At 40.4% G+C, this 13,778-nt stretch overlaps 1 protein-coding gene across 1 annotated transcript in view; it reads right to left on the bottom strand.

The window, feature by feature from the left end:
* Positions 1–13,666, bottom strand: part of Stag3 (STAG3 cohesin complex component) — a 33,592-nt gene extending 19,926 nt beyond the window's left edge. The window contains exons 1-12 of the mRNA XM_055598624.1: positions 13,639–13,666; positions 12,657–12,830; positions 11,156–11,258; positions 10,626–10,751; positions 4,706–4,802; positions 3,703–3,779; positions 3,205–3,409; positions 2,691–2,842; positions 1,982–2,055; positions 1,125–1,248; positions 546–644; positions 262–341 (exon numbers count right to left, since the gene is read on the bottom strand). Of these exons, the coding sequence (XP_055454599.1) occupies positions 262–341; positions 546–644; positions 1,125–1,248; positions 1,982–2,055; positions 2,691–2,842; positions 3,205–3,409; positions 3,703–3,779; positions 4,706–4,802; positions 10,626–10,751; positions 11,156–11,258; positions 12,657–12,820 (1,301 nt within the window). The 5' untranslated portion in view covers positions 12,821–12,830; positions 13,639–13,666. The remainder of the gene's footprint in view (positions 1–261; positions 342–545; positions 645–1,124; positions 1,249–1,981; positions 2,056–2,690; positions 2,843–3,204; positions 3,410–3,702; positions 3,780–4,705; positions 4,803–10,625; positions 10,752–11,155; positions 11,259–12,656; positions 12,831–13,638) is intronic.
* Between the last annotated feature and the right edge of the window lie 112 nt (positions 13,667–13,778).

Here is a 13,778-nt window from a genome sequence, read left to right as displayed (position 1 = left end):
CACAGCCAAGGGTACAACAAAACAAGCAACACCTATAAGGACCTGACTCACAGAAAAGGTTTAAGTGAAGAGTCAGAGAGAGGAGTGTGGAGAGCTAAAGATAGGGAAGTGCCCTCCGTCCCACAACTCAGAAATTCTGTCTTCCAATCTGCATACAAGGAAGGGTCGATTGCGACAGGTAGGGGATAGAACTCTGGAGTGGCTTGTTTGAGGCTACAAAGGCAAGTCTGTGAGGCTGCCTCCCCACTTCCCACAACTCACTTCAGAATAAGGGTCAGCAACCTGATGGCCTCCACTGCCACTTCATACTCTCTGTCCATGACCATGGAAACCATTCGGTCCTGTACAAAGAACATTATCCAGTCTCCACTGCACCCATTCCAAAACATCACAGTCTCTTGAGATTTGAAACTTGTAACACAGAGGAAACAGGAGCTATATCTAGGGAAGCTACCAGTCTGCTGGGAGGAAGGTGGAAAGATCTGAGGTGGGGAAATGGAAACCACAGTGAAGCACCAAACCTGGGAATGTTGTCTCCATCTCACCTTGAAGCGGTTGGTAAAGAGCTCCATGCGTGTGCTCAGCTCCTGGTTGCTGTACAGCACTTCCAGAGCCTTCACACACTTCAAGCGGACTTCCTTGTGCTGTTGAAGGAGGAGACGGGATAAGAGAAATATGACTGACAAATGGTCACGACAGAGGTTCCAAGTGCCCCTCATTGTTCTTCATTCTGGTCATGGGTGGTTTCTATTGAGGACTCTTAGAATGCGAGAAACAGTGAAGAGCTGTCTCCTCACTGAAAACACGAAAGGCTCACAGAGAACTGGACGGTCAGGATGAAAAGAATCCCCTTGCTGGCACTCCAGCACTTGTGTTTCCAACACCAGCCTGTTGTTTCACAGGGAACACCTTCCTCTACGGCATATCAGGTTTCAGGGGTATTCTGATTCCTCAATGTTTTTCTACTTTCTGCTTTATCCTACCCTATCGGCATTCAGTACCTACACTGGGAGATCATCTCACTGAATGAAATGTTTAAGTGGCAGAGCCAAGAAAAGGTAAAGTGTTTCGGGATAGGTTAGAAGAAGCAGGTAGCAGAATGGGGGAGGCTGACTTAAGCTCACTTTATCATGCAGAGTCCAGCCAATGTATTTCAGGTAGCTGTCATTAAGAAACGAGGCACTGTAACTTTGCATCCAACACCCTATCTCCTCAATGCAGATAGCACGGATCTCAGGAAGGATGTCCCTATACAGACAGACAAACTGACATGTTAGCCTCTCTCAAATATTACTGTTTGGCCTACCACACAGCCCTCTCAAAGAAGTTATATTTGTGACAAAACAGCAGGTACTAGGCCATTCATTCCCTCATTCCAAAGTAAACACACACGATATAAGAAATTAAATCTTCTTTCTATAACCAGCATATGAAATAGTTTAACTTTATACTACTCCTTCTCCATACTCCTTTAAAAGCTAAAATGTGTTGTTTTTCAATTCCACTTCAACAAACGATTAAAGTTCTGGAGAATCAGAAGTTGAAATATAGACAAATGTGAGACACTGCTACAAACACTCTAATTTAATTTTTAAACAGATAAGACCTAATTCTACCAGTTCTTCAAGCACTATGAAACTCCCCTATCCTTAGCACAGTGAAACCAAGGCTAGGTTATAAAAAGGCTTGCTAAGCCATACATGCCTCAGGAAATCCACCTTTTGGGTCTCTGCCCTTGTCTGCACAGGGCCAGAACAATAATACTCAGTGAAATCCTGATCTCTAATTTTTCTTCCCAGAAGAACTCACAAGATCCTTTGTGGGCAAGGATCTTAACTAATTCAATATATCTGTCAGTTTTTACTCTAGCTGCAACAGTGCTGGAACTAATCACAAATAACTCAGAATTGCAGAGGGTCCTGTCATGTCCCATGCTACTACCAAGGACAGCGGCTTCAGTAAATGCCTAAAAGTGACTCACCTGTACCGATGGACAAAGACACCTCTGAAGATGGCGTTCATCATCCCTTCTATCTCCTTTTGATTCTCTTGGAACTGGAGGAGAGAAGGTCAGTGTATCCCTCTTGTACCTCAACAGCATAATGTCAGAGATACAAAAAAGAACAACTTCTACCCACTTCCTATGTATTGGAGGACATACTGTAAACCCTAAGGTACCTGATATTCCCTTCTAATTCCCGAAGCAGCCAAAAAGTTTAATGCCTGAAAGGCTGCTTTTCCAGAGAATATAAGCTCAGTGCTCAGGACCCATGTTGGTGGCTCACAAATACCTGTAACTCAGCTCCAAAGGAGCCGACATCCCCTCTGGACACCTTTGCACACATACAGACACAGATAAACATAAAAACAAATCTTTAATAAAGTCCCTTCTCATTGGGTTATTCTATTCATACCAAAATATGAATTAGTCTATTCATATTTTGGGAAAATCATCAATAGATACACTTCACTCCGAATTAAACATCTGTGAGCCTATGTCCCTCAAACAAGAGGAACACGCAGTGACTTTGGATAGGATGAGTGCAGGAAAACTGTTGCAGTCCCTATTGTTCTTTATCTGAAAGGCTGCTTGAGACCTGTGCTTACTGAGAGAAGCGATAGAGCCTGGTAAGGTCTGGGCAGCACAAGATGAAAGCTGGAAGAGGGAAGGGGCCAGAAACCTTCTTCACCTCTTTTCGTTTCTCCAGCAGACTCTCTAGTCGCTCCGGTGCTCTCTGCTCTGGCCCCTTGTTTCGTTCAGCCTCATACTGACGCTGATTGTTATCTTTGTGCAAACTCAGTTGGAGTGCAACGCTTACCAGAGACGTCATTAGCTTCATGGCTTTGAGTCACAGGAAAGAAGGAAGCCATTGTTCAAGTCAGATGCGAGCATGAGTGCAAAAGCAAAAGGGAAAAGGGGAAAATAAAAAGCAGATTGACCCTAACGTCCTAAGGTTTTCTGTCTGAGAGAGGCCCTCCCCAACAACTATCTTGGCCTTCTTTGTCTATTGCCAGGGGTATACTCTGAGAAGATACAAAATCTGGGAATCATTACTGTGGTCTCCCCTTTCCTAAGTTCACTAGCAGCAAGAGGGAAGTCTAGGATAAAAGTAGTAAGGTACAATAGTGTTGATGCAGGTGGGAAAGGAAACCCAGAACATGGAATAAATCTCAGACAGCCCACTGTGTCGTGTGAGTGCTCACCAGCCAGGGTACTAGTATGACGGAAGGCGCGGACCTGAGAGTCTGAGAGGCCAATGAGCAGGGAGATCAGGTCATCCATTGGAAAGCCATCATAGAGGAGGCTGTACTGGCACTGGAAGACCAGCGTCTTCACAAATGCACAGAAGCTTCCCGGGAACTTCTTCCAGGATGGGCCTGGCGCTGTCAGGGGATAGTCCCCTGAGTTCTGAAAAGGGTTTATGAAAAGGGTAAGAAAATTACTAGTCCACGAAACCCCAGGGATTTGAAGTCAAAACCCAACAGCATGATGAAAATGTAACTCTATACACTTCATTTCATGTTATCCCTCAACCCAAAAGGCCGGTTATCTAATTTCTGTAAGTCCCTTTTATTTTCAAAGAGACTAAGCTCTTTTTTTTATAAAAGCTATTTCCAAAAATTTGAAATAAAGGGATAATGAGTTGTGTGTTTTGAATTCAGATGAAGAGGAGCAAGATGATCCTGACTGGCTTCCTCCACCTCATTAAATTGTTCTGTGAGGTGCTGGATAATCTCTGAGTTGGACATTGTCTTCAACATCTCAGGAGTCACAGTGCCTGGAAATTGAAGGAGAAGAGAGACATAAAAAGAAAATAATAGGACACAGATGCATTTGAGGCTGAACTAGAGGAAACAGTCCCTATTGTTGAGAAGAGCTTAAGGAGCAATCAGACAACTTGAATCTTCCCTAGTCATAAGCCTGTCACTATTCATCTGTACCACTGCTATGAAATAATTTCTGAAAAGTGCAAAGGAATTATGTAGGGAAAGACTAGAGTTCAAAAAATACCCCCAAACAAACTAAAAAATAAAACAAGACTAGGACAGATGATGAATTCTTATAAATCTAGCCCTGGCCCAAAAAACTAAACCTTGGCCTATAGAGTTTGAGGGCTCCAGAGCAGCAGACAGAAAGCACAGTTGCTGAGAACTAAGGTTAATGAGACTATCTCATCTACAGTCACTAAAAGGCACTCCGTCTTTTGTGCACACTTGCAATTCCGGCATTCAAGAGACTGAGGGAAAGTATAGGTGAAGTGACTAATACACAGAAACAAGTAATAGATCACCCATATACAAAAGCTGAAAGGGCACTATATGCTATGTGCAGGCCTATAATCACAGCACTCAGAAAATTGAGTAAGCCAGGAAAAATGCTTCAGGATAAAGGCCAGTGTGGGATACATAGCGAAACCCATCTAAAAAAAGAAAATAAAAAGCCGCCAAGGGTATGATAGTCCAGTTTTAAACCTGTGCCTATCATTATCAAGACAGAAGAAAGATTTTTAAAAAAAGGTTGTGCCTCAAAATCATCATAGTTCCCCACTAAATTACTTTCAAAACTTACACGTCAATGTGTAAATACTTCATCTCTTCGTGTCTTACCTTCTTTATTTATATAATTTCAACTGTACTCATAAACAGAAGACAAGTTTTAAACATGAGGAATGAGGATCAGGAAGAGGTGGGGGAGTTTCCTCACTTTTACATCCACAGGATCGGATGAAAAAATTAACGAGCTCCAAGAATCCTGCATTTTCATCTTGCTTGTAGGTTTCTAGCCACTCATCCACCAATGACTAGGAGAAAAGTGTGGATGATTTCAATTCCAACAATATGACAGAACACATTGTCCTATTTGATCTTTCCAAACGAAATATGCAAATTTCTCATAAAAAATTACAAACATCTTTTTAAACATATTGCTCAATTAGAATAGAAGGTAGAAGCCCACATAGGTAAAAAATGAGAAGGTAGCAATTCTACGAAGTAGGAAGCTGACTTTTGAAGGAAGGGTTTCACTAAACCAGCTGGCTATACAGAATGTACAGCACAGGAAATAGAGCCTAAGATAATCATTCCAAGGACAGTAGCCCAAGAGAAGGCTCCTAAATAAGGATGAGTCCTACTGAGCTGCATTTTTATGAAAACAAAGAATGGGAAATCAATCTACAGGGCTGTTGGGAAAGGCAAGAAAATGTTCACTATAGTGTAGCTGGAGAGAAAAAGTAAGTCTCTCTCAAAACTCCACCCATACTTAGCCCTTAGGACCAGATCTGCAGTCCAGATTATTATTACCTCTATGACCAGGACAATCTCAGGTAGAAACTTCACTAAAAGTAATTGTTAGCAGGGTATGGTGAACACCTCTAATTGCAGTAATTACGAGGTGGAGGCAGAAGGGTCAAGAGTTCAAGGTCATCCTCAGCTTCATAGTGTGTTTGAAGTCAGTCTGGGCTACATGATACTGTCTCAAAACAACAATATCAAAAGGTATTCAGAAGTGTTCCCATGTTAAGAAAAAATGTGGTTCCTCTCTTAGAAGCACACGTTTGACCCTGACCCCAAAGAGTTCCATCATGTAAGAGTTTTGGAGACAATGAGTAGATCTTAGTAAAAACCTATTAAAACATATGAGGGAAGAGGCATTGAAAATAATTATTAGGGCTAAAGACATGGCTCAGGGGTTAAGAGCACTGTCTGCTATTCCAGAGGTTCTGAGTTCAATTCCCAGTACCCACATGGTAGCTCACAACCATCTATACTGGGATCTGGTGCCGTCTTCTGGTGTGCAAATGACCTACAGATAGAGCACTCATATATGTAAAATAAATAATTCTAAAAAAGTAACAATTATTAAAAAAGACAGAACTATAAGCATTCACTTATAAGATGAGGCATAACCAATTATAAAATGGTTGTTTCATATGATTATAAATAAAATATAAAAAATAGAAATAAAACATAAAAATAAATAAAACAAAAGTAGAAAAATACAGTAAAATTTTAAAATGAACTAACTTTGCAGACATGAGAAATATAATAAAATGTAGACGTTTACTGCATATGGCTGGAGAGACGGCTTAGCAGTGAAGAGCACTTTCAGAGGACCAGGGTTTGGTTCCCAGCATCACATAGTGGCTCACAACCATCTATAATTCCAGTTCCAGAGGATTTGGTGCTCTCTTCTGGGTTTTCGGGGCAATACAAGGTCATGGTACATATATAGCATGAAGGCACTCATACACATAACATTTAAAAAAATGGAAAATCTATCAAAAACACAAACTTCACTGAATAGATTACAAATAACTGGACACAGAAGAACAAATGTAAACTGAATCAAAGTATCCAAAATACAACTCAAAATGGCTAACAGATGTGGGAGGGGTAAAGTACTAAAGAGTACTAAAGAAGTACTAGAGAGTACTAAAGAGATGTGGGAAGGGACTGAAAAGTTCTAAGATCTAACTGAATTCTAGAATATAATAAGATGAAGAAACCATAGTATCTGAAAAGAATTTTCCACACTTATTGAAAGGCGTCAATTCTAAGATCCAGCAAACTAGTGGATCTTTCTAGCTTGATCAACTAAAAAACAAACTTAACCTTTAAAAAGCCTATAAAGCATCATACATTGAACATTTACAAATCAAAACATTAAAAATGAGAACTATGCAAATACATTGGCCTGAGTTAAACAGGATTATTAAACTTAAAAATGAAATCCCTTATTTGTATAAGCTATATTTCAAAAGCTCAATAATATGGATGGTGGATACTGTACTAGAAAACACTGATATGCAACACTATTATAAAAATCTGTATCTTAATTTTTTATTTACTGTGTGTGTATATGATGTGTACATGGGTGTGAGCGTGTCACAAATGTAGAGGACAGATGATAGCTTTCAAGGCTTAGTTCTTTCCTTCCACATTTACATGGCTCTGGGAACTGAACTCAGTCATCAGGCTTAGCTGGCAAGTGTTTTACCCACTGGATCATCCCACCATCCCTAAAATACTGTATTAATTAGTGCTAGATTAATAATGATAGCTGATTTTTAGTAGCAACAAGGAAAGGCAGAAAGCAGTGGTAATGATGTTTTTAATGTTCTAAGGAAGAAATACACTATCTTACCATGTTATACTTAGTCTAGACAGGGTGGTGGCTCATCCCTGAAACCTCAGCACTCAGGAGGCTAAGGCAGAAGGATTTCTGTGTCTGATGCCAGTATGGGGTATAGAGTCAATTAACAAGCCAGCCTGGGCTAGAGTGAGACCATCAAAAGGTGTGTGTGTGTGTGTGTGTGTGTGTGATGTGTAGAGCATACATTTTAATCACAGCACTAATGAAGCAGAGACAGGCATAGCCCTGCAAGTTCCAAGCTAGCCTAGTGTACCTAATTCCAGGCTAACTACAGTTACACAGCAAGACTATCTCAAAAAAGTAATTTTTAGGATTCTGTGTCTAGTAAAAGCTCTTTAATGAACAAATATATTTTTATACAAGCAAAGTATGAAAAACTTTATTAAGCCCTCCTAAGAGGTAGGAGACAAACGAGAATAATTTTATATGAAAGATTTGAGATTCAAGAAGGAATAATGAATAAAAACTTGATATAACACAAATATAAAATAAATATAATTAAATATAAATATAAAATATAAACAAACACTATATAAAATAAGATCTGACTTGTTAAGGAATGGGAGTAGACAACTAAAACAATATGACTACATGTATAGTAGGAGGAGACAACTGTACTTGTCTATACTAAAGTCCTTTAGAAGACATCCAAAATGAAGCATGTAAAAGGAAAAATAGAAAAGACAATATAAAGCTGGGGCACACAAAAATCATAGAAATATATTTAAATATATCAATAATGATAATAAATGCAAATTAGCTAAATTTCTCTGAAGCTCAAATTAGCAAAATAAGGAACATAGCCTAGACATGAAAAGAACATATCCTAAGGATACACAGTAAAAAGGATACACAGTTTGGGAGGAAAAAGTTATCAGGACAATACTAACCAAAACCAAAACTACAAACAAAGAAATTTTAGAAGCATCAAATTTTAACTATAAAATGTTTGATTTACTAAGTAGATAAAATTCTAAATTCTAAATCTCTATACAATATTATGCTTCATAATCTTTAGGCAAATATGGGTATAAATATAAAAGGGATAGCTAAAAAAAAGTCAATTTTATACATTTTTGTTTTGTGTGTGTGTTTTTCTTGACAGGCTGTGTGTTCTTGGCTGTCCTGGAACTATGTAGACCAGGCTGGCCTCAAACTCAGAGTTCCACCTGCCTCTGCCTCTTGAGTGCTGGAATTAAAGGCGTGTGCCATCACACCCAGACCGTCATATATTTTTAATATGCTCTCTCTGTAACTGATTTATCACACAGAGCAAAGCAGAAAGTTTAACAGCAGCGGAAACACCAAAACAGCATCATAGTTAACACTCTCAGCCTTAGTCAGGAGCACACTAACTGGAGAATATGAACTCTTTTCAGATGCCTATACAGCAGTTCAAAAACTTACTACATACTAGGTCAGAAAGCTAAGTTGCTTAGGTTTGAAAGACCACATTCTTTGAATACATTTGCTATAAACTGAGAGATCAAATAACAAAAATACAACCAATAAAACTCCTTGCCTGAAAATTTAAAATACCCCCTAAAATTATAAAAAGCTACATTATGTATTAATATGAACGAATTCCAGTGTTCACCAAAATAATTAAGTTACAGATTACCAAAGAATGATTTGCTTAAATTGATCAAGAAATGTGTTAATTAATGACAAGGGTATAAGGACAAGAGAATGATTAGCTTAAAGTTTAGGTTAGCATTATCTCTGGCTGATATGGCAACTGAGGGATTGAGTAGGGCTGAGAGGAGAGACATAAACGCCTCTTCACTTCTATTAGTATCTTGTTTCTTGAATTAAAAGCTAGAAATCCGGGAGATTTTTCTTTCTAGTACTGGAGTCGGAACCTAGGAGTGCCTTACTATGCTAGACAAGTGTTGTACGCCTGAGCCATTCGCCCAGCCTAGTGCCATAACTTTTAAATCATATACAGGTTTTATACAATTTTTTTTTTTAAAGACATGGTCTCACTATATATTCCTGACTGATCTGGCACCTACTATGTAGCCCAGGCTGGCTTCCTAAATATTGAGATTAAAGGCATGTGCCATCAGACTTGCCAAGCGTTATATACTTTTAAATGATATGCAATAAAAACATAAGAAATAAATGCGGGCACAGAAAAACATTTACTATAACTGTTTAAGAAGAGACATATCCGGGCTTCTTTCTAGGCAATCAGGTAACCCAGTTAACCCTCCTTGTTTCTTTTACAGAAGCAGAACTGATCCTGTTCTGTGATATGTTTAGAAAAGGAACATCCTCCTCTGAGGGTTCTCTTGGTATCCCTGTAGGGATTCATACTCCACTGTCTTTTCCTTATTGGTTTAGATATGCTCAGTAAAATGCTAACAACAAATTTAATCTGTAGATTCTGATCCTTTTGTTTCATCCTACAAAGAATCAAATGGTATCAACAAACAGGTGAGTCTGGTATGATGGCACAGGCCTTTAATCCCAGCAGTTGGGAGCCAGAGACAGGCAGAACTCTGTGAGCCAAGTGCAGCCTGAGCTACATACTGAGTTCCAGGAATACATGGAGAAACTGTCTCAACACAGATAAAGTCTGCAGCTGCCATTCTCTAAATCCAGCATAGCCTCTTGCTCACTGAGCTCAAGCTGAAGGAGGGTTAGCAAGGTGTCAATAGCATGGCCTGTATAAAGCAGACTGTGAAAATCCACAGATGGTAAAGTACCCAAAAACTAGCTACAGACACTGCTGGCCAGAGTACTCCCTCTACTGGCAGGGTGAAGAAAGCTCATCAGTGCAGGCCAGATACTGTGTCCCCCTGTGAAAGCAGACCCTCTCACAAGTCCACTGAATTTCTGATTTACAAATTCCTCTTCAACTGTCTGCTGTGAAAAATAGCTCAAGACTTCAAAACAGATCCGCATTTTGAGAGTATAGCTATTGGTGATTTGAAGGAGGCAAGAGACATATCTAGTTGGCATTTTTTAAGATATCTACCTGTGGGCTATTTATGCCAAATGTGCAACAACTAAGCCCAAAAATATCTGGGTAGTATAACTTTTACATGGAAAACACAGTTACAAATCCACTATGAAGGGAAACAGTTCATTCTCAAAAAAAAAAAAAAAAAAAAAAAAAAAAAGAGTTCTCCTGTTCCTGTCTTCTTCCTCTTATCCTTCTATGCTACGTATTTTTTTCCATATGGTCAAAAAGTATATGATCGCTAACAGAAAAACACGGGCTGAAAATCAGTTATTGGTAGTTGGTTTCCATTTTCATTTGTGTGTGAATTTTTAATATAAACACAAATCGTAAAGCACTACTGCAAGTCGAGATATTTCAGTAAACAAGTTTCAACAGTTCAACTTTTATAATAATTATGAGTAAACATGTAAAAATTTTCTGGACAATTTAATTTTTAAAAATATAGTTAAATTTCTTAATAATGTCAACAGGAAGCGGAGCAGAGGTGAGACACTTCCTTACCTGCATGCAACTTTTTGCAGCTTTCACAGCTTCAAAGAGGTCATTGGTTAGTGACACTGATTCATTCCTGCCATTCCCACTGGGTACTATTTGGGACTGTTCCTGCTTCTTCCGATGTTTTGCCACCTATTAAGTATAAAAACATCAGGTGTACAAAAGCTCTAAATGATGCCAATATCTGATTTCATCATTATCACTTTAGCCTGACATTGCCAATTCCACAGCTTCCATTATTGTTTCAGAGCACAAGTAACTGGGTTTTTTTATTGTTATAAAATTTATTGTTATCAACCTTGTCTCTTTTTAAAGAATTCTGGTATGGGAGGGTAGGATTGGGAGAGGACTGAGGCGGGGCAAAAGCTGGGATACAAAATGAATAAACTCTAATTAATAAAAATAAAATTAAATTAAAAAAAAGAATTCTGGTACCTCTCCATCCTAATGTTCTTTCTACTTCCATCCCATCAGCTGAGTCCCTTCCAGGCTTTTCTTTGCTAACTCCCAGACTAGAATTAAATAAATGTACTCACTGGGGTCGCTCTGGGTGGTCGTTTCGCTGCTCTCTTCTTTACTTTGCGTCTTGAAGTTTCTTCAAAGTCACTGTCTTCATCAGTTGTCACAGAGGGACTATCCCTATTAAAGGAATATGATTTCCCTTACGTATTATGCAGTCCCTCCATATAAAGTTAATTATAATTTCTATTTGTCTCTAACTGTGCCACATGTACATGAGGAAAACATTCAAATTTTAAGAAATAAGGGAAAACAAATATCACTTCAAAGCAGTACAGATGAAAATCGGGAACTAAAAGCAGGTATACAATGGCTTAGAAAGTACAAGCACTTGCCAATGAAGTGCTCTGATGAACACAATTCAACCTCCAGGACCACATGGTGGGGAAGAGAACTGACTCCTGAAAGTTGTCCTCTGATTCCCCACATACGTTTATGGCCTGCACAAATACACATAAGTAAAGGCACTTAGCTTTTTTAAAGAATGAGGAACTGAATCAGGTGAATAAGACAAATGATACTTAAAGCTGATATTCATACCACTACTCTGTGTGCAGAAAAAAATCAACATGACTCAGGACAGAATTCATCTCTCATACATAAGTAGGTTAGTATTTACCTGAAGTTATAGTTCACCCTTGCACTTTATCGATTCAAGTTTATAGTGCTGATATAATCTAGTCCTTAATAACAGCACTGACAGAAACAAATGATTCAGAGAGGGTCAATTGAAATAAACGGAACAAAGATAATGGTGTATGACATTATTTTTTTCCTAGAAAGATTACAAAAACATGATAAGCTATTATAATCTTCAGAGAATAAACTCATAAAACCGTAACAGCTACCAACCATGGATCTGTTTTTAAAATATGAAATAGAACTACAGGATACCAACTTTAAAATGCCAACAAATTTTTAAGCAACAGATAAAGTGTTCTGCTTATAAAGTCTCTCACAATTCCTACTTCTGCCAGCAACTCTATATGCCACGCACGGTTACATGTCCAAGATAGGTTTAGGTAACAAAACTAGTCATATACTCTATCCTTTTTTCAGGGTCTTGCTACGTAGCCCAGGCTGACCCTTAGAATTCACAATTAAGATGTGCGATTCTCAGTGTTTATAAGATGTAGGGCAGCAGAGCTGGGAGGGGTCTCTAATCTGAGCGGGTATAGTATCTCTTCCCTACCTTTCTTTTCCCTCCCCCTTTCCTACCTTCCAATTTTTACTTGTTTGGTTTATTTTTACTTAGTTTTAAAGCAGTCTCATGCAGTACAGGCTGGCTTGAACGCCCTATGAAGCTGTCCTTAACCCTTTTGTTCCTGCTGCCTCCACATACCAAATTCGGGGGTTACAGGTGTGTGCCACCACAACCAGCTTTCAGTACAGAATTTCTAATGGTGTCATACAGCCCCACACCTATTATAACCAAGAGTGAAAAACAACAGAGAGGAACACTACTGAGGATACAGAAGGTGCCACAAAACGCAACCACCTCTCACCAACTTCACTCACCACTCTGCAGTATCCTGTGAGTCCCTGTCAGCACAGGGCAGGCTGCTGGAGGACCAGGGAGACAAGGCCATCTGTGCACTTCCCACAGACTTTCGAAACGGGGAGGACACACTGCCTGAGGAGGAGCCATGGAGCTGGGAGGAGGGTGACCACAGAGCAGGCATGTTATTCCAGCTGTAGGAAAAAAAAAGAAAAGAGTTCCTCCTCCTACCTCATCCCTGTCGTGACCATCACCTTTCTCTCCTGGAATGTGGTCCTAGAACTATGGGATGGAGCTTCAAAATCAACAGTCAACCAAACCACTGAAATATTACTGCCCCCTACTGCCGTAAGGGCTGGAAAATAGGGGTGATGGTGCAAGCCTGTAATCCCAGCTACCTGGGAGGCTACCTGGAAGTTCACCAAATTCAAAGGCAGCCTGGAATTCCAGACTGGCCTGGGCAACTTAGAACTTTTCTCAAAATAAGCAGGAAAAAAAAAAAAAAAAAAAGCCTGAAGAAGGCTTGCTGACAGGCTCCCAGACCGTGGGTCCAGTTTTCAGTTTCCGTAAATAAATAAATAAGGCCAGAGGGCTTACACACCAGAACAGCTTTAGGCACAAATCACTCTTAGAAGAGTGGGGTCAGGGGAGAGGAAGGTGCCCCGGCTGGCGTCGGGCCTCAGTTGCTAAAAACAAGCCTGAGGGCACCTCAGATCTCCACTTCCGGAGCGGGAGGCTTTGGGGTTTGGAGGGAGATCTGAATTAGGCCAGAAGCATTCCACAGAGTAAAGCGAGGCGGCGAATTCTGTTTCCGGACAGCACTGTGTGAGGCTGACCCGAGCCGAGGGGGGGGGGGGGGTCAGGAGGTGGAGTTTCCGGCCTCCACGGTGGACACGGCAGAGCTACGGAGGGCGGGAGGGCGCCGGCGTGGGGGCCCGAGGGGGACCTCGCCGCTGGGCTCGGCAGAGTGCCCCGGAGATGGCAGGTGAAGAGGGTCCCCACCTCAGGGGTCCTTCCGGGGCAAGGTGGACATCCCGCCTCTGACGGGAACGCCGGCCGCGGCGGCCCCTCGGACGGCGGGCGGGTACGTCTGGAGGAAAAAGCGGGAAGGCTCGGGCTACGCCTGCGCAGGCGCGAGATTA

The sequence above is a fragment of the Psammomys obesus genome, unplaced genomic scaffold, assembly GCF_907164565.1.
Source record: "Psammomys obesus unplaced genomic scaffold, mPsaObe1.curated_primary_1811, whole genome shotgun sequence".
In the NCBI taxonomy this organism is placed as follows: domain Eukaryota; kingdom Metazoa; phylum Chordata; class Mammalia; order Rodentia; family Muridae; genus Psammomys; species Psammomys obesus.
The sequence above is the reverse complement of the archived record's forward strand: the minus strand, read 5'-3'. Positions and strand labels throughout refer to the sequence as shown.